Source organism: Myodes glareolus, chromosome 8 (assembly GCF_982192425.1).
Source record: "Myodes glareolus chromosome 8, mMyoGla1.1, whole genome shotgun sequence".
Classification (NCBI taxonomy): Eukaryota; Metazoa; Chordata; class Mammalia; order Rodentia; family Cricetidae; genus Myodes; species Myodes glareolus.
Window position 1 is genome coordinate 90,790,049 of NC_142033.1, and position 21,507 is coordinate 90,811,555.

At 40.8% G+C, this 21,507-nt stretch overlaps 2 protein-coding genes across 8 annotated transcripts in view; both read left to right on the top strand.

The window, feature by feature from the left end:
• The window catches only part of Wdpcp (WD repeat containing planar cell polarity effector), a 284,986-nt gene that overhangs the window by 151,510 nt on the left and 111,969 nt on the right, over positions 1-21,507 (top strand). For all 7 annotated transcript variants that reach the window (XM_085692260.2, XM_085692256.2, XM_085692258.2 and 4 more), the window contains 2 exons: positions 7,810-8,419; positions 20,691-20,879. In XM_085692260.2, coding sequence (XP_085548386.2) covers positions 7,810-8,419; positions 20,691-20,879 — 799 coding nt within the window. The remainder of the gene's footprint in view (positions 1-7,809; positions 8,420-20,690; positions 20,880-21,507) is intronic.
• LOC148121213 (uncharacterized) lies at positions 15,977-18,831 on the top strand. The gene is given in 4 exon segments (XM_087909469.1): positions 15,977-16,054; positions 17,158-17,165; positions 17,818-18,225; positions 18,227-18,831. Coding segments are annotated over 4 exon segments (927 nt in total). The 3' UTR covers positions 18,660-18,831.

The following is a 21,507-nucleotide window of genomic DNA, read 5'->3' on the forward strand; positions in this document are numbered from 1 at the left end:
AACGAGAGCTGGTGCCCAGCTGCTGTATTTCCTCCACAGTGTTGGTTACACAGAATCAGGTTCTATTAGGATCAAATCCTAAAGCCAAGCATATAAAATACTTTAAAATACAGGTATTTTGGTTATCCATGCTAACAGATCATTCTGAGAGTTTAACCCCAGCCCCACCTGTTCTTTCCATAGTCCTGTTTAGACTCCAGCGCACCACAGAAGAACTAGTGGGGAATGGACAACATTCACTTATGTTTAATTTGTGTGAATTTTTGTTTAGAGGAGGCAGTTTTCTTTGGTTCATTTTAAAGCTAACTGACAGTTCGCATTTCCTGAGTCCACTCTTTTCGGAGCAGTCAGCTGATCTAAGAATGAAACATCTTTAAGGAGAATCCTCTAATGAGAGCCCTGTCCCACACTTCTGCAGTCACACTGTGTGAGGTGGCCTTAGAACAGCTCAATGTGAGCATCCTCCTCCACCCTCTTTCTTTTTCCCTTGCTGGGAACTCCTCTCCATTCATAAGGTTACCAATGCCCTCTGACCACAGGGAAGGAAAACCGATAAACTTGTAAATTACCTGTGTTCACTAGGCAGGGAGTCTTGAGGCCCTAGGTCAACAATATCCTATCTCTCTGACAGTCATTGTTCTTATCTCTAGAGTATAGATCCCTGGTGTCTATTTTTGGAGCAGTGAAGTGATTAAGATGTGTATGAAGGGCAGCATGGTCCAGGGTTGGAGAGCCAGCTCAGTTGTTAAATGCTGTTGCTGCTCTTGCAGGAGGCTGGGGGTCCAATTCCCCCAGTCCCTGTGTTGAGTGGCTCACAGATCAGCCTGTGACTTCAGCTCCACAAGTACATAGCCTCCCTCCCCCTGCCACCCAACAGACAAAATTTAGAGAGAAAATAAGTCTTGAAAGAAAAGTAACACAATACTATACTTTTAAACCAAAATGTATTTTATATGTTGTTTTTGTTTTGTCTTTAAATTTTTGTGTGGTTTTTGTTTTGCTTTCATTTTTATTGATTTTTTTGGTTTTTTTCTATCTTGATCTGTGGAAGAAATCCATTACAGAATTTTTAATTTTATGTATTTTTATATAATAGGACATATACATATAAATATAAGAGATATAATTGACAGTCTCAGTCAATCACCAATAAAGCAAAAGCTATGTAAGAAACTGAAATGACATAATGTAGCCTTAGGAGATAGAAAGGAAGCAGATGAGATAAATTAGAAAGTTACTTTGTATAGAATTTAGTTTTACTTTTTCTATTTAAAGTTTTTTAATTTAACTTTTTTATTTTACATACTAATCACAGTTCCCCCTCCCTCCCCACCTGAACATGGTATGTACTCACTCATAAGAGGATATTAGACATGAAGAAAGGGATAACCAGACTACAGTCCGCGACCCCTGAGAAACTAGGTAACAAGGAGACCCCTAAAGAGGCGTGAGTGGATAAGATAGGTAAGGTCTTTTGAGTGAAGTGGGCATGTGGGGGAGGTGGGGTGGGGTGGAAGAAAGCATGAGGGGACAGGATGGTTGAGTTGGGGAAGGGACAGAGAGGAAGAGCAAGGAAAGAGATATCTCGATAGAAGGAACCATTATGAGGTTAGCGAAAAACCTGGTGCTAGGGAAATTCCCAGGAATCCACAAGGATGACTCCAGCTGAGACCCTAAGCAAAAGTAGAGAGGGTGCTGAACTGGCCTTCCCCTGTAATTAGATTGGTGACCCTAGTGGTCTGTCCTATCTCTTAAAGAGACAAGCCACGCCCACTCCCCCCACCCCCATCCACTGAGGCAGGCAGATCTTCCTTCCTGCTTGCAGCCCGAGTCTCTTCCATCTCCCTCTCTAAGAGGCAGCTTCTGCCTCTCCCTACTTCTCCCCTTCCCCCTTCTGTCTCTCCCTTCCTCTCTCTCTCTCTCTGCCTCTCTGCTCTTTTCTTCTTCTCCCTCTCTTCCCTTCCATAACCCACGAAATAAATATCTAACCTGCCTATCTGTCTGCCTCTCGCTCGCTGCATGGCTCCCTGCCAGGGACCAGCTGCCTTCAGAGACCTGTGGTGTGATCTCATGGCGTGCCCACTGCCTGCCACCACATGGCCTGCTGCCGCTGCTTGGCGACCTGCAGCGTTTCTGCCACTGCAGCTGCCGGGGATCCTGCAGCAGTTTTATTAATTCATTACAGTGACAACCCAAATTGCCATCATAGAACCATCATTTAGTCGCTGATGGAAGCAGGCACAGAGATCCACAGTAGTTTTGGTTTTGTAGTGCTGTGAATAAAACCTCCTTCATTTCAGACAAGTGCTTCACCATCACACTGTACTCAATCCAGTGGCATTTTTAGTTATGCTGTGTAAAACATCTTCTCTTAAATAATTATCAGCAGTAGTAGCAGGGCATGGACTGAGGTCTCTTAGAGGGGGTCTCACAAACACTTAGAGACAAAAAAGCCCAGGACCCTGAGCCAAGAGCCCTGAGCCTTCCTTGTAAATTGTAGACTGTGCTGCCTGTTTGGTTGGAAGTGTCTCCCCAGCTCTCTGCCACTCCTTTAAAGTCTGGAATGTTTGGGTCCAGGCATCACCCCAGTCCCCTAGGAGTCTGGAATGCTTGGTAGAAAGTCCATTCCAAGCCACCTCCTCTGGGAGATGCCACAGTTGGACTCCACCTCTGAGAAAGCCCGCCAAATGGTGACCCCTCCCCAGAGAGGATCAAGACCACTCCCACAGGCTATTGAAACCATCTCCACCCAGAACAAACACATGATCTTTCCGGTTCTCCTTTTCCCTCCTTGTGTTTTCCCAGAGGGCCACCATCCATTAAACCTGGACCTTTTCTAATTCGATTTGATTTGGTCTGATTTGAATTACTGTGTCAGCAGAGAGGCTTATCAGGCCATAGAAAGTTTACACTGCCATCTGATGGGGGCCATTTTACTCAGGCTGTTTGGTGTGAGTTCGGGTTTCCCTCAATGTCTCCTGTTTCTTTCAGTATGCCCAAAGGGTACCATTGTTAAAATTTAAGTTTTCTAGAGTTATTCTTCAACTGCCGTTTCAGTGTTTTGCTTGCTTTAGTCTTTTTAAATGTATGTTTTTAAAAAAAGAATTGTGGACTTCCTTCCCACCAGCACAGTTTTTGCCTGCTGCTTCACAGGTGTAGAACGGTGTGAAATACACAAGATGGTTGTTTTTAAGCTTACGGTGAAATAAGGGCTTGCGACTAAATGTCTGAAACAGAAGCCCGCACAGCAAAAGATAAGCACTCTGGCAGTAGGAGCAGGTTGTGCTGGCACGCAGGCTGCAGAGAGCAGTGGATGCTGAGTCCCAGGCTGCTTCTCCTTTGTGCTTAGTTCAGGACCCCAGCCCACAGACCAGCACCACTCCAGTTAATCTCTTCTGGATAGTCTCTCGCAGGCAACTAGATGCTCTTCTTCTCGTGCTGAACTACCCTGACCAGAGGAATTCAAGGGAGAAAGTGTTGATTTTAGGTCACACTTCAAAGCAAAGTCCTTCATGGTGGACAGTCAGGGCAGCAGGAGCCCAGAGCGTCTGCTCACACGTTATGTCCACGTCCGGAAAAGGGAAGAACGAATACATCTACTTGTGCTCAGCTCAGCCGCTCCCTTTTTATACAGTCCCGGATCCCACACCTACCAGTGCAGTCAAGACACTTCTCCCAGGTCAGTCCCAATTCTGTCAGTCTGACAGCTAGCACTGCCCTTCACACCTGCCTAGAGGCTCTTCTCCTGTGTACTTCCGGGTTGTTTCCAGCCAACAGTATTGATCATCACAAGTTGTTCAAGGCTAGGCATGATTGGTAAGCATGACTTAGATCCTGAGTAAGGACTGGATTTCACACAGAACACATGTGGAGTGACACGGCTGGGAACGTGTAGGACAGGCTTCAGTTTGGACTCTGTGGATCACATGATGATAACACACAAGTCAGATTATGTCTTTCCTTTGCTCAAAGCTTGCTTATGTTTCTCATTTTAGTTCAGCCAAAATATCCGAGTCCTCATTTTTTAGTCCCATTATTGAGTTGGCCCTTCACCTGCCAGTTTCTAGTACTCTCTTCCATGGTCCTTTCTCTGGAGCCATATTTGCTCCCTCATCAGGCCACAGGATTTCTAATGCAGGACCCTTCTCAGTATGGGGTTCATTTCTCCCATGTGGGGTCAGGGTTCACGCCTTCTTTCAGGCTATCTTCATCAGACAGGCCTATCTTTATGTTTCAGTGTCATAGACCTTCCCCACTTTTGCTGCTTCCTAGTCCCCTCACTCTGCATTATTACTTCATAGAACTTAGGAAGTACAAATTTAGGATGTTTATTTGTTGATTCTTACCCGTTACTTCACCATTGAGTTGTGATTGGATATAGGAAATGCCGATAGAACACTTCAGTGTACTGAGTATTTTAAGCTCAGGAGTTGAGAAAACAACCAAAGTAGGTGGATCTCTCTAGCTTTCTTCATCTTTCTTTATTCTATGTTTCTCCTCTGAGGTCAATAAAAGAATCCCCTGACCTATCTCACCTAAAGGAGACTATAAGAGCTATAAGGTAGGTGTCCTGCCTTCTAACCAGAGCGAAGGAATGCAGATAGGACAAAGGAAAATAGGAACAAACAGGCTGGGTCATTTTGCATTGCTATGATTAAGTAACTGACATATACAACTTAAATGAAAAAAGTTTATCTTGGTTCATTATTTCAGGGGGTTTCCATCTTTTCTGGTGGGGAAGACATTGAAGGCTTTATGGTAAGGGTGTGTGGCAGCAGACAAGAAGTAGAGACAGCTTGCTGGAGGTGGACGGGTATAGGCTTCAGATGCTCACCCCTATCACCTAATTTCACCAATCAGGCCCCACCTCTGAAAAACTCTGCAGCCTTATAGTAGTGCCAGTTTGGGACAGACAGCAAGATCAGGAGCCTTGGGCTGTGCTGTAGCTCAGCAGGGTGCTTATCCACAAGCATAAGGAGATGGCTTTGGGTGCCATGTAAACGCTGAGCATGATGGCATGTACCTGTGAAAACAGCCCCTGAGCTCTGACTTGTCAGTCTGGCTGCACTGGAAAGCTCCAGGTTGAGAGAGATGGAAGAAAACAGCAGCACCGACCTCAGGTTTCCACATACCTACCAGCGCATGCGCACACATACCTGCCAGCGCATGCGCACACATACCTACCAGCGCATGCGCACACATACCTGCCAGCATTGTATTAGTTGCAGTAACCACGGCCTCGCTCTATACAGACAGCTTATTAGAGCAAAGGCTTATTTGAATTCATCCTTTTAGAGAAGTTAGCCTACCCTGAAGGGGATGCGCAGTAGAGGCAGCTGTCCACATATGGCAGGTAGGAAGTAGAAAAGACCAGGCAGAATCTTGAACGACCTACCCCTGTGAGTTACTTCTGTCAGACAGGTTCTACCCCAGAAAGTCTCTCCTGCCTACAAAATAGCCCCACAAAGTGGAGACTGGTTGCTCAAAATATGAGTCTCTGGGAGAGGACTTTCTTGGTTTTTCGAGATAGAGTTTCTCTGTGTAACAGCCCACAGTGTCCTGGAACTCATTCTGTAGACCAGGGTGGCCTCAAACTCACAGAGATCCTCCTGCCTCCACCTCCTACGTGCTAGAACTAAAGGTGTACACCACCACCACCCAGTGGGAGAGGATGGTTTTTCTCCTGTTTCCCCAGGACCAGTGTCTAGAACATGGTTTACTAAAATATTTACTAACTGAATGAAAATGGGAGCACAAAGGGCACAAGGCAAGCAAGGAGTTTGGTGTGACCTATTACAGTATTTTGTGTTCTAGGCCAGGGATAAAATGTAAATCATTACTCAGTTTGTTGCCCTTGAGAGATTGAACAGAAAAATGAAATTAAAACCATGCAGCTTAAAGATTGAATTGGTCCCGAGGTGTTAGATTAGTTCTTAAAGCACCATGAAGAGCCGGAGAGAGAGCTCAGTTGCTAAGTGCCTGGCACACAAGTTTGGAGGCCTAAGGTCAGGTCTCTATGCTCGCCTACATGAACAACTGGGTGTGGTGTGCACTTGTGGTCCCAGTGCTGGGAAGCAGAGACAAGAGGGTCCCTGGGTTTCCAGCCAACTACTCATGGGGAATTGGAGAATTCCAGATTCAGTGAGAGACCCTGTCTCCAGAAATAGAGAGTGATTGAAGAGGGTACCCAGCATCCTCCAGTGTGTGTGCCCACACGTGCACAGTTCAAGAGTAAAGACACAGAGCCAATGTCAGTGTGCATTCCCCTTTCCAGCCCAGCATTCCATAGCACTGCCAAGTGTGCCTTTTGGAAACAGTGTGACTCAGAAGGAGCTGTTAAAATGGTTACATGAGTTGCACTAATAATATCTCCATTACTTCAATTTGACATATAAGAAAATTACTGTGGTGACATACTGCTAACCCAGAGACAGATCACAGCCAAATACAATCTGAATCTTCATGTCCGTGTGTGTGTGTGTGTGTGTGTGTGTGTGTGTGTTGTTCTGTGTAGTCTGGAGAGCGTAGGGAATCTAAGATAACAGTAGGTTCGGTTTTCACTGAGTGACTACTAACTATATACTAAACTAGAGTAAAGGAATAAATAGTGAGACAGAGAGACCGTCAGAATGCACAGACTGTCCAGCAGAGATCAGTGAGCTTTGTCTCCATGGCTGACCTGGCTGTGGCGGAGCCTGCAGCTTTCCTTCCCCCACAGCAGGCCTGTTACACCATGGAGTAAACAATAGTTGCCTCCCTTGGAGATGGCCACCTGGTAGCTGGTCTCAGGAACTCTGTGTCTTTACTCTTGAACTGGTGGCAGTCCTCCCCCATCCCTGTCAGAGTTGGCTTGGGGAGGGTAGCCTCTCCTCAGACAAGGGACCTTGGAGGACGCCTTGAGACCGACATTTGTGACTCTAAAAGCAAGTGTGCAGCCCCGCTTCCTAAGGCTGTGTCTCAGCGAGTTCAGACAGCATGTGACAAGTTACACGACGTACATTGCAGGTGTACAGTTGAAAAGTCTTATAAAAATGTTATTTCATATTTCTACATTATGTAGTGGTTTACTTTTTGGGCAAAGTATTTAACCCCATTCTTTACTGCCCCCTATTTTCATATGAATAAGCAAATAGTCTGTTTTCTTTATTCCTGCTTTGGTGTTTCTGTGGGCAGGTCAAATAAATTTTTCTTTTCTACACTAAAGATGCTTTTAAATTGTTTTTCACAAGTTTTAACATGTATCATTTATTAATTTTTAGTTTCTTATTTCATCTAAAACTAGCATGTTACATTATTTCTTTCTATTGAGAACTTGTTTATATAGCAGTGTGTCATATTATTTGTTTTTATGAGAGCAAAATAATTTTGTAAGACTCGATTTAGCGTGAAGGCTTTTTTCCTTTGTCTACACAGGCAATGATTTATTAATAATTTCAAAAATGTTAAGGGTGGTGTGTGGAAAGGAGATTATTACCTAATCCTTTAAAGTCCCCCCAAAATTTTTCTAACTTCTAAATATATTCTGCTAGTCTGACTATATTAATAAAATTCCACTTTGCTAGTTTTTATATGAGACATATGCAACTTTAACTGATTTTCAGATCCATTTAAGACTTAAATTTTAATTTCAGTCACTGATGCTGTGCGGAAATATTTATGTGCCCTGTGTACCCCCTGCTTACTGCTGTTGCTGGTGTCTAAGCTGCAGTTGTTGGTCTTTAGTGGGTTCTGGATTAAAAAGCCGCCCTGTGCATGACAGCTGAAGCAAGACCAAGGTCTTTCTTAATATACTTAACACATTTCTTGCAGGTTCTGAGTTCTGTTCGCACGGAATGGAATCCTCTGGATGTTAGCTTTGGCGCCCAACAGCCTTCTCAGGTGTTGACGGTGGAGTGCTCCACTGGTGTAGACAAGGAGCCCATGGCTGACAGCTGTATCTATGAATATGTCCGGAACAAACTCCACTGCGTGTCAGTCACCAGAATACCATTAAGATCGAAGGCCATCAGCTGTTGCAGGAATCCTACTGAAGACAAACTGGTCGTGGGCTGTGAAGACTCTTCGGTAATTCTCTATGAAGCTCACCGTGGAGCAACCCTTTTGGCCCAGGCGGAACTCTTGCCTTCATTAGTAAGCTGCCACCCAAGTGGTGCCATCCTGCTAGTTGGCAGCAGCCAAGGGGAGCTGCAAATTTTTGACATTGCTCTAGCCCCTATTAACATCCAGCTCTTGGCTGAAGATCGCCTACCCAGGGAGACTCTGCAATTCAACAAATTCTTTGATGTTTCAAGCAGTCTTATTCAAATGCAGTGGATAGCTCCTCCTCTTGTTTCCCAAAAGCCTGAAAGAAGAGAAATCTATGATCTCCTCTTCCTCAGGTTCAACAGAGGACCTGTGGGAGTGCTGTTGTTTAAGCTTGGTAAGTCAACTTGACTGGTAAGTACCTTGTTTATGTTGGTGACATAGCTAGGCATCAGACTGGTCTTCAGATGGTAGGTTTTCTGCTTGTCATCCCATAATATCTCTACTTTTCAGGGATTACCTATAGGCTCCTTGAAAATGCTTGTGGCTGCTTTTCTAACTAGCAAAGGAATATTGAATAAAATGGAGACTTTGGAAATTGTGTTAATTGTCCATATCGATGGATTAAAAGTTTGAATTTTCAGAGCTGGAGGAATAACTTAAGGGTTAAGAGTGTTTACTGTTTTCAGAGGACCTGGGTTAGTTCCCAGTACCTATGTGGTAGCTCACAACCACCTGTGCTCCAGTTTCAGGGGAGCGGATGCCATCTTCTGGTCTTCCCAAGCACTGCATACACTTGGTACCCCTAAACTCAAGTAAGCACGTGTGCTTACGCACAAATATATATAATAAATATATTTTAAAATCTGAAATTTCACTTCTAATTTTTCTGAAATAATTGTCTAAAATATTCCCTAAGATAGGTAGATCAGATTTTAAAAATTAATTGAAATCATCATGAAAAACTGTGTTATAGAATGTAACACTTTTCTACAAAAATTCTTTTAGATTTTTCATATCTGTTGCTGTCCATTTGAAATTGTGCAGAGCAAATGTTTAGAAAGAAATTAAGTCAGATACTTAATTAAAATTTGCTAAAGATATTTGTGTAACTTTGTGGGTTTTGTTTTTGTTTGTTTTTTTCATTTTAGATTAAATATCTAAAGAGCTTTCTTAGTGTCTATATATTATAATAAAGTAATATAGCTTTTAAGGTTTTAATATATATAGCTTTTAAAAATAACATAGCTTTTTAAGGTTAGACTGGGGAACCTTAAAGTGAAATACCATTCTAAGTTTTATATTAGCATGTATGTATTGAAAGAACAAGAACTGCTTTCCATGGTTTTGTATAACATTCTTTGAAGGACTTAGGTTTACAAAAACATTTTTTAAATTAACATACATTATGTACTTGGGAAAAATAGGAAAATGCATTTGAAAACCTTGCAGGATTTGCTGTGGGTGCAGAGTTATATTTTAGAGACATCGCGATGTTTGTTGAGCTGCAGCTGCTTGCTCTGTTTGCCTCCAAACTGAACGTAAGATCTGTCTGGAGAAAATGGCCTGATTAACCTGAGGCATAGAGCGCATGAAAGGATGGATGCCCGTGTTCCTTCTAGTAGTGGAAATGTTGTTGATGGTTCATGTTGGTAAAATTGTTCAAAAATGTTTGGAATCTCTGTTATTATAAGATAATCAATCCAGTTAGATTTTGCCCAGCTACTTTTTAACAGTTGTATGTCTCTATCTACAGCACTAATTAAAGTGGATGTTTGATGTTTTCCATGGCTTTTAAAACATACACAGCCTCTCTCTCTCCTACCTTTTCTTTCCCTTCTCTGCCTCCCTCCCTTTAAATTGCTCAGCTGCTGTCAAAGAGAACACTGTCTGTCCATGCGCACCTAGCATCCTCTCTCTTCCTTGTGGGCATCCTCACAACAGCTTTGTAAAAAGCAGTTTTGTCTTCCTGTCTCTAGCGCATTTGCCTTCTTCCTAAAGTAAACAGGCTCTCAGTGTAGGGATTTAGAGGGCTTCCTGCTAATTGCCAGCTTGTAAACTTAATTGGACTGTCTCCCTGGGCACTGTTCCTAAATCAATTAGGCAATGAGTTGGCTGTCACCTCTTTCCCAAGAAGGTCTCTTGGAATAGAATTATCCAATAGAAGTCAAGCTTTCAGATAGAAAGGTGATAACTTCTGCAACTGACATTTATCTTTTAAATTGTATTTTCATTTAAGTCTCCAGGACAGGGAAACTGCAGTCTTCCAGTTTAGCTCTTTGAAAGAGCTAAATGTGGAGTATCTAAGGATATTTTTTAAAGCTTTGTGTCCCATTTTTAATGTATTATGAAATTAATATTTATATCAAATTTTCTTTCATGGGAAGAGTAGATTACTTGAAATAGTAGATTCCAACCAGCAATTAAGAAAAAAAAAAGAACCTAGTTTTAAAGAACAGATTTTTCTTATGATCTGCTACTAAATACATCCAAAAATTAATATACTTCTTGAATTAACACAGAGCTGATTCTGGGCATCCATGTGGCATTTTCATGTATAATTCAAGTTACTGCATATGTAAACAGGTAGTTGCATGCACAGCTCTCCCGAGAGAGAGCTTTATGAGACTTCTTCTCAGACACTTCTTATGCAAGCCTTTGGAAAATTTGACATGAAAGGTGTAGCTCACGATTTAAAATTGTAAAGACAAACCATAGATCATGGTTTAAAATAGAACGCCGTCACATGTAAACATGTCAGTGGCGGATGCCAACATGCTAACATTTTTTGAGTTTCACTGTAGAACAGGTCAGTTAGCATACTGCTATAGGAAAATTCTTAAGGATAGATGCTCCATTCTTGTTTTATAATTTATTTTATTTTTAAAGAAAACAGACTATCTTCTTTCATTTTACAGACCAATCCCAGTTCCCACTCCCTTCCCTCCTCCCATTCCCTCTACCTACCCCCCTCCACACGCACCTCACCCCTCATCCACTTCTCAGAGAGGAACATTGCTTAGGGAACAGTCCAAGGCCCTCCCTACTATATCTAGACTGAACAAGGTATCCATCCAAAGAGAATAGGTTCCCAAAAAGACAGTACAAGCAGTAGGGATAAATCCTGGTGCCACTGCCAGTGGCCCTGCAGTCCACCCCAGCCACACAAATGTCACTCACATTCAGAAGAACTAGTTTGGTGCTATGTTGGTTCCTTCCCTGTCCAGATGGAGTTGGTGAGCTCCCATTAACTCAGGTAGACTGTTTCAGTGGGTGCCCCATCATGGTCTTGACCTCTTTGCTCATATTCTTACTCCTCCCACTCTTCGACTAGACTTTGGAAGCTCAGCCCAGTGCTCTGCTGCAGGTCTCTGCCTCTGTTTCCATCAGTTGCTGGATGAGGGTTCTATAGTGATATTTAAGATATTCATCAATCTGACTACAGGGCAAGTCAATATTGGGCCCCCTCTCCTCAGTTGCTTATGAACTGGGGTCATCCTTGTGGATTCCTGGGAATTTCTCTAGTGCCAGTTTTCTTGCTAGCCCCGTATTGGCTCCCTCAATCAAAGCATATCTTCCTTGCTCTTATCTCTGTTCTTCCTCCATCTTGTCTATCTCGTTCCCTCAAGTTTTCCTCCTTCTCCCCTTCTTCCCTTCTCTTCCTCTTCCGCCCTCCCTTCTTCCCCCATCCCAGATGTTCCATTCTTATTCCTTTTAATGGTTACACAAGAATGCTGGGAATGTAAAGGAACTCTTCTCTGTTACAAGAAGGCATCCCGATGAGGGTTTTCTTGAGAAGCATAAGTGCCATGCTCCCAATATTGTGTTCTAAAAAGAGTAAGTATACCACAGATGATAAGTGGGCTGAGAAAGAAATCAGAAAAACATCACCCTTCACAATAGCCACAAATAGCAGAAAATATCTTGGCGTAACTCTAACCAAACAAGTGAAAGACTTGTATGACAAGAACTTAAAATCTTTGAAAAAAGAAATTGAAGAAGACACCAGAAAGTAGAAAGACCTCCCATGCTCTCGGGTAGTCAGAATTAATATAGTAAAAATGGCAATCTTACCGAAAGCAATCAGATTCAATGCAATGCCCATCAAAATCCCAGCAAAATTTTTCACAGACCTCGAAAGAACAGTACTCAACTTCATATGGAAAAGCAAAAAACCAGGATAACCAAAACAATCCTGTACAATAAAAGAACTTCTGGAGGCATCACAATCCCGGACTTCAAACTCTACTACAGAGCTACAGTACTGAAAACAGCCTGGTACTGGCATAAGAACAGACAAGAGCACCAATGGAACCAAATTGAAGACCCGGATATTATTCCACACACTTTTGAACACCTGATTTTTGACAAAAAGCAAAAAAAAATATCAAATGGGAAAAAGAAAGCACATTTAACAAATGCTGCTGGCATAACTGGATGTCAACATGTAGGAGAATGAAAATAGACCCATATCTATCACCATGCACAAAACTCAAGTCCAAATGGATCAAAGACCTCAATATAAAGCCAGCCACACTGATCCTCACAGAAGAGAAAGTGGGAAGTACACTTGAATGCATTGGCACAGGAGACCACTTCCTAAATATAACCCCAGCAGCACAGACACTGAGAGAAACGATTAATAAATGGGGCCTCCTGAAACTGAAAAGCTTCTGTAAAGCAAAGGACACAGTCAATAAGACAAAACGACAGCCTACAGAATGGGAAAAGATCATCACCAACCCCAAATCAGACAGAGGTTTGATCTCCAGAATATACAAAGAACTCAAGAAACTGGTCATCAAAAAAAAAATAATAATCCAATTAAAAAAAAATTGAGTACAGACATAAACGGAGAACTCTCAACAGAGGAATCTAAAATGGCTGAAAGACACTTAAGGAAATGTTCAACATCCTTAGTCCTCAGAGAAATGCAAATCAAAACAACTCTGAGATTCCATCTGACACCTGTAAGAATGGCCAAAATCAAAAACACTGATGACAACTTATGCTGGAGAGGTTGTGGGGTAAAGGGAACACTTCTGCATTGCTGGTGGGAATACAAACTGGTACAGCCCCTTTGGATGTCAATTTTCTTAGAAAATTAGGAAACAACCTTTCTCAAGACCCAGTAATTCCACTTTTGGGTATATATCCAAAGGATGCTCAATCGTGCCACAAGGACATGTGCTCAACTATGTTCATAGCAGCATTGTTTGTCATAGCCAGAACCTGGAAACAACCTAAATGCCCTCCAATGGAAGAATGGATAAGGAAAATGTGATATATTTACACAATGGAGTCCTACACAGCAGAAAAAAAATAATGACATCTTGAATTTTGCAGGAAAATGGATGGAGCTAGAAAATATCATTTTGAGTGAGATAATCCAGACCCAGAAAGACAATTATCACATGTTCTCACTCATAAGTGATTACTCATAAGTGGTTTTTAAACATAAAGCAAAGAAAACCAGCCTGCAAACCACAATCCCAGAGAACCTAGACAACAATGAGGACCCTAAAAGAGACATACATGGATCTAATCTACATGGGAAGTTGAAAAAGACAAGATCTCCTGAGTAAATTAGGAGCATGGGGACCATGGGAGAGGGTTGAAGGGAAGGGGAAAGGAAGGGAGGCGAGCAGAGAAAAATGTAGAGTTCAATAAAAATCAAAAAAAGAAAACCCAAAAAACTGGGTTAGTTTCGAGAAGGGCTCTGGCTGTTGTCCTGAGATTGTAAAGCCTCTCCAGTCTCATCACAGCCTGTCCAGCCCTTTCAGCTCTTTAAATGCACTGACACTATCAGCTCTTCTCTGTAACACAGCCTCTCCTGGTAATTAGCACTTCGAGGAGTTTACCTGCCCTCCCCCACCCCCATTCCACTAATTATGTGTGTGCCAAGAAGGGCCAGGCCACTAGTGCTAGCCCTAAGCTGGTCTTGCCACCACTGTCACTGTGACACCTTTACTTTGCTGTCTCCTTCCTACCTACCGTGAAACTTAGTGCATAAACAGGCGCGGGCCACCTCATCAGACATGAGTCTTCCTTGACAGTGTTTTCCTTTTGCTTCAGAACAAGTGTTCCCCTTTCTTCCATGACCAAGTCACGGATGTGACAGTGAACACCGACTTCCCTGACATCTGTGCTTCTCGGTGCCCCGTCAGCGCCGTGACTGTGCCAAAATACTTACGGGTAATCATTGTAACAGATCAGATTTGATCAAAAATTATCCAGCTTGTAATACTCAGTAGTGTAGCATATACTCTCTGACTCTTTTTCTGTGTGGTGGTGGTGACGATGGCTTATCTACATGAATGACCCTACAGTCCATATAGAGCCTGTAAATTTGAGAATAACCTAAATTGGAGCTAATATCTTTTGGCTCATTGGGTTTTGAAAATCCCAGACTCTCTCTGTATATCTGTGTCTGTCTGTCTCTCTAAAAATCAAGAAGTATATGTGTGGTTTTTGAGAATCTTTGTAATATTTTCTTCAAATGTCATTTTTTATAATTTAGTTTAATAATTTAATAGCTGAGTAACACTAAGTTATTTTAGTATTATAACTTAATGCATGATGATAGCTAATTGCTTTAAAAGATGTCAAATATCAAATAGTATGTGTTTTATAAATATACATATATATCCTAAATATAGAATGCTCAAAGACTAGAGGAGGAAACACATGAAAGTAGGGAGACAGGCAGGAAGGAACATGATAGACAAGTAAGAGAGGCAGAGAGGCAGTGGAGAAGAGATAGGAATGGCTTGTTTCCTCTCCTGTATATGACATGAAAGCAGAAGGGGGCCATTTAGGAGGAAGGGGATCAGCAAGGCTGCAGGTAACGGAGGGCAATGGAATTTCAAAGACAATCAAAGTCCAGTGATATATATATATATATATATATATATATATATATATATGTAAGGGCATATAATAATGAAATCCACCAATTCTGCAAAGGAGAGGAGGAGATGGAGGTCTACTGTTGGTGTCTGAGCAGCTTTGCTGGCTCCTGTCATCTCTGAGCTCATTTACAATGAACTTCTATTCCACACAGCATCTGCTCCCTTCACTTTGGAGAGGAAATGGTTTTATTATCAAGTTTGTTGAAGTATAATCTGCATAAATAAAACATGCCCACTTAAAACGCTTGTCAGGGAGTTTAATATATGCATTCCCATGGTTGCTACCACAAATATTTCCATCACACCGAAACATTCTCCCAAAGTCCTTTGTAGTTGACCCACCATCCTCAAAGCGGATAAGAACTGCTTTCATTTCTCTTGTTGTCGATTAGATTGGCTTTTTATAGAATTCCATAGAAATGTGACCATAGAGTAAATACTCTTGGGTCTAGATGTTTCCACAGTCACCATTAACCCATAAGAACCTTCCGTATTGCTGTCAGATGTAAGTCAGTTTCCCTTCACGGTACCTTATAGTCATCCCCTCTATAGCTACACCATGATCCTTTGCTATTCTTTTCTTGTTGATGGACATTTGGTTTATTTCAAGGTTTAAGCTAAAGCACCAAAAATGCTCCGTACTTTATGATCACCTCTTTATATGGACACATATTTCCACTGCTGTTGGGAGAAACCTAGAAATGGACATTTTCAGGGCCTTGTGCTACTCTGAAGAAAGCTGGTTTTCTAAAGCGGCTGTGCAGTTTAGTGGTGGAAGCGCAGCGAGAGCAGCAGTGGCTCCACGTCCTCCTAGGACTTGACATAGGCGCTCTTTTCAGCATTAGCCGCTGGAGCGCGTGGATAGGATCGTCCATTTCGTTTCCCCGATGACTTTTGGAGTGCGCGTCTTCGGGGTAGTGCCATGTGTTTTCTTCATTGTTATTTTTCTTTTTATTCATATTTTTATTTTTTAAAATTTAACAACCATTTCTAGTGGACTTTGAAGATTTGTTTTATTTTAATCTTGGGAGGGGTATGTGGACATGCGAGTGCGGTACAGGGTCCAGAAGAGGGCGTTGGAGCCCCTGGAGCCAGAGGTGCAGGGAGTTGTCAGCTGTGCGGTATAGGTACTGGAGCAGTCAGTGTGTGCTCTTGATTGCTGAGCCATCTCTCCAGTTCCTCAGGGTTTGATCTCAAGTGATAAATCTCACTTGCTGACATATTTTTGTCAGTATTTGGAGATTTCCTAGGTATCTCTCTGTTTTTATATCTAATTCCTCTGATGTTAGAGGATCTAATCTAGTCATATGATTTCCAACCTTAGAAATGTACTGTAGGATATTTTATTACTCTGAACATGCTTTAGCTTGGTTCGTGTTCTATGTGTCCTCAAAAAGAATGCATGTTCCACTGTTGTTGGGTAAAGTATTTGACAACTGTAGGGTCAAGAATGTAGCTCATTTGGAACAGGCATGGTTGTGTATATATGTAATCCCAGCATAGGAGAGGTAGAAGCCAGGAGATCAGAAGTTCAAGACCATCCTCTACAAAGTGTCTGAAGCCACCTGGACTACATATGACCAATCATGAAAAATAAATATAAAAAATATATGTTTTATATTTATAAAAATACATTTATATATAAATTCATAATATATTATAAATTATATTATAACATATAAAATATATTATAATATATATTTATATATGTGTGTTTTATATATATAAAACATATATATATTTATATATATAAAACAGATGAGGTTTTATGATGTACTTAGGCACATGGTAAAATTGATAATATTGTTTTTATGACATTTTCTATTCAAGAATATGCTATAGATTTTACTCAAAAGAGTTGGGAAGGCATGAACTTTGCATAGAGAACATCTATACAGAGGCTACATGTTGGAGAACTACATCAATTTTGTCTCTGTGGTTGAGCCTATATTTTCTTCATTATTCCACGTTCATCATAGTTGTTTCAGTCAAGAATGATTTATATCTGTGTCTGAGTGGTCCAGTTGAAGTATAGTTGAAAATAACTGTGGATATTCATCATGAAGAATACAATGTATTAGTCAAGATCGTTTTGTCAATATATTCACCTATGGTGAGGATGGTATGCATTCTTCAATCATTTACAATATGTTTTAAAATTCAGACACTTCACAGATTTTAGTTTGATCTATATCTTAATATTTCATTGCATAATTGAATTTAGATTGAGCAGTAATTTTACAAGGAAAGCAAGGTTGACAATATTAATAAAATATATTTCAATGCTTTAAAATACTAGTAGATGGCAATGTGAAATTAAATTTGGAATTTTATATGCTTTCTTTCCTAATTACTACAGTGGTGTATTATAATTTCATGCCTTTTCACCATTATGCCCACAAATGGTCTTCTGTCTCTTTTAATACATGCGTCTCAAAGTTTCAAAATCAGAACTGATCAACTGCCTTGAAGAAAGCAAAAAGCCCTGGAATGTGAATGAAGGAGACAGATAGCAATGAACAAGGAGGGCTACTGATTTTTTGGAGTTGATCTTGTATCCTGCCACATTATTAAAGGATGATCAAGTCTTCCTGTTGTGTGACCACTGGGTTCTGGTGTTCCCATGTTGCTTTTTATGTTGTTGGAGGAATTCTTTCATTGGCACCTCTCTTTCTTCAAATGAGGAAATCTTGACATTCAAGGATGTGTCAATAGACTTCTCTCAAGATGAGTGGGATTGCCTGGACTTTGCTCAGAGGGCTTTGTACAGGGATGTCATGTTAGAGACCTACAGTAATATGGTCTCTGTGGGTATTTCAGTGTCAAAACCAAACCTGATCAGTTATCTTGAACAAAGCAAAGAGCCCTGAAATGTGAACATTAGAGAAAAAGAAGGCAATGAACAAGTTCTATACTCCCATCAAACACAAGACATATTTGCACAGGAGAATTCACAGGATTCAATCCTGAAGTTGGTAACTGGAATATTGTATGACCAGAAACAAAAGAAGCATTATATAAACAATCCAAATGAAGAGAGACAATACAACTATAAGGAATGTGGAAAGAGCTTCAACAGATACTCAAGGCTCAGTAGTCAAAAGAAAATTAATTCCAAAGAGAAGGCACATAAATATAAAAACTGTGATAAGTCATTTCCCCATCATGCAAGTCTTCATGCTCACAAAAGAATCTATTTTGGTGACAAGCCTTATAGATATCAAGAATGTGGGGATTCCTTTACTCAGGTCTCAACACTTGAGTGAAATCACAGATTTCATACTGGTGAGAAACATTTGTCAAGAATGTGGCAAGTCCTTTACTCATCATGAACATCTTAAAGCTCACCACAGGATCCACACTGGTGAGAAACCTTACAGATGTCAAGAATGTGATAAGTGTTTTACCACTGTCTCACACCTACACACTCAGCACAGAATCCATACTGGTGAGAAACCTTACAGATGTCAAGAATGTGGCAAGTCCTTTACCAATATCTCAACCCTTCACAGTCATCACAGAATCCATACTGGTGAGAAACCTTACATATGTCTAGAATGTGGCAAGTCCTTTACCAATATCTCAACCCTTCACAATCATCACAGAATCCATACTGGTGAGAAACCTTACAGATGTCTAGAATGTGGCAAATCCTTTACTACATGCTCAAATATTAGAAGGCATCAGAAAATTCATGCAATGGGTTCACTTCCAAAATTTCCTTAGTATAACTCGCACCAATTTAATTTACCAGTCTTTGTACACTGAACAAGTTATTCTACAGATTCAAATCCTACAATTACTTTCCAAGCTTACTCAATACTTATCCGGTACTAGTGTCCCTATAAATTTAGAAACATTGTGTCCAGATATAAATATTATAATCATGAAACATTTATTGTAAAATTAATTAATTATGCACCATTGTTGGAGATATAACAATCAAATATCAAATATTATTAATAAGTATATCTCTATTAAGAATGAATTAAGCAATAACATTTCTTGATTGTATATCAAGGTAAAGTGTTAAAGAACCAGCCCAAATCACGCTATTTCAGATTTTGAATATTTTAAACCTTGGTATATGGTTGTTTAGGTGATGTGATTATATTTTACATAAATATTATTTTTCTGTAATTATTTGTGATTTCATATTGATAACTGCTGATTTTTAACTTCAGGTATTTTTCTTCTTTGCAATAAAAATGTTAAATATTTTCAAATAAATAAATAAATAAATAAATAAATATATCTATTTGGTGATTTTTTTTTTCAGTGATAGTGTTTTTCAAGTATTTTCCAGAATTTCTGTTTCTGTATCCTCTGATTCACGAAGGATGCACTAAAATCCGTTGTCTACTTAGGTCCTCCCACCCTGTTCAGTTCTGTCCGTTCTTGTTCCATTATTCAGAACTCTATTATTAGATGTATTTAAAGACTTTTCTATTTCTTCATGAATTTTGAATCCTCTGAGAGTTTAGAATTCTAGGTTATTTTTATTTTTATCTTAAGCCCTTTAACTACATCTTCCTGTTGTTTTCTAGTTTGCATAATTTCAGATGCAAAGCCTATTGTCACTCACTTCTTGTTTCTCTGTGTCCTGTGTCTCCTCCACCACCATAAAAACAATTGTCCTTCCTTTTGAACTACTCCACTGTGGTCGTCTGTGGATTTGCTCAGAGCAGCCTCCTTCCTCCTCTTGTTCCCAGTAGCACTCTGCTCTGACTGAGGTCGGGAAGGAGACTGCTTCAGTCCCTGCGAGGCTGCTGCACATCCACATCTCCTACCAGAGCCACCTGATTTATGGCTGGGACTTGCAGTGCTGGACACGGGCTCATGAGTCTCTGTGTGGTTACAGCTGTTGACTTCACCAGCTCCCAAGGAGCAGTAAAGTTTTACTGCTTAGTACACTTAGGGCAATTCCCCAGATTCCCTGTCAAGCTGGGTCTTGTTAGATGCAGCCCAAGTAGGTTTGTTCTTTTCTTTTTATGTAACGTGGTGTTGGCATGAAGAATTTCTTCGTCTTTCTCATGAACTAATGTATTTTGAAAATCATGAAACCTATAAATAGTCCAGTTAAATTCTGATGACAGTAATAAAAGCATTACAGTAATGTTTTATAATATTTTATAGCTTATAAAATAATTTCACAGACATTTTCTCATTTAGTTTTATGATTATTTGTACCAAGTTTTTATAGACTTATCTAAATCAATAAAACACTCGCTGAAGATAAAATTTACAGTTAGCATTTAAATTTTTTCCTTTGTTGTGTGGAAATTTACATATTTGTGTGTACGATTACACGTGTGTATGCATGTGGAGGCCAGGGGTCAGTGTGGAATCTTTCTCAGTTGCTTTCCGTCTTTCTGGTCTCTCTCAGCTTGGAGCTCTCCTGCTCAGCTAGCCGGGTCACGGGTGTGCCTGGTTTTTCACGTTCCTTCCTCACCAAGCAGTTCATCAGCTGGGACGTCTTCCCAGCCCCATTCTTAAAAGATGAAAAACCAAACCAAACCAACAAAACCAAAACAAAATGGAATAGTGCTTAAGAGCCACAGTGTTGCCATTTAACATGCAAAAATCGCTGCTGGCCTCTTCTGACTCAGTCTGAACTCTTTCTAATGCCCCTGCTCTGTCGGGATGGGAAGTGGATTTGTTTTATTTAGAAGGGGCAAACCACTGGGCCTCTGTGTATTTTTCCTTTCTGTAAAGAGTGTGTTTGGTTTTATTGCTTTACTTTGTGTTTTGTGACAGGCATCCTCACTCAAGGACAGCTGGGCCTGGTCGACCTCATCTTCCAGTACCTCCACTGTGGTGAGGTGAATGAGGCAATCAACATCCTGAGCAGCATGAACTGGGACACTCTGGGCCAGCAGTGCTTCGTCAGCATGAGCGCCATCGTGAACCACCTTCTTAGACAAAGGCTCACTCCAGAGAGAGAAGGTCAGACCCAATAGTCACGTCAGTGGTTCTGAGTGTGCATGAAACCCATTTTGAGTCAGTCTTAGGATGTTTGTTAGTTATGTTGTTGGAAGCTGAGGGAGGAAAATATTAATGGTGTATTAAAACTGGAAGGATATCAAAAAATTATTTCCAGATTATTTCCTGTGTGGCGTTTGTCAACACAGAGGGCACCTTTTCTGCCTGTGCTTGTGCTGGAGCTCCCAGGGTCGTTGTCACACAATTCAGTCAAACTCATGTGTGGAATGTGTTCAGATTTCAAAATTCAATCAGAAATTTCATTTAATCCTTTGCATAGAAAAGACACCAAACCAAGATCATTCTCCTCTCATATTAAACACCAATGTTTTTTTCTCACACCTAAGTCCTCTGTCTGACAGTAGTTGCCCACACTCCCAATGTGTGCATCGGGGTTGTCTGTAGCCCAGGCAGTCTCAGGGTTCTCTGTAGCTTAGGCTATCTCTGGGTTCTCTGTAGCCCACTCCTACTTGTCTTTATTCTTTGGATATTTGCCTCTGATTTCCATCTCCCTTCTCTTGCTTGGATTTCCTCATCTTTTTTGGAATTTTCCCATAAAAATCCAAAGTGTTTACTGTTGAGGCAAAGAGCA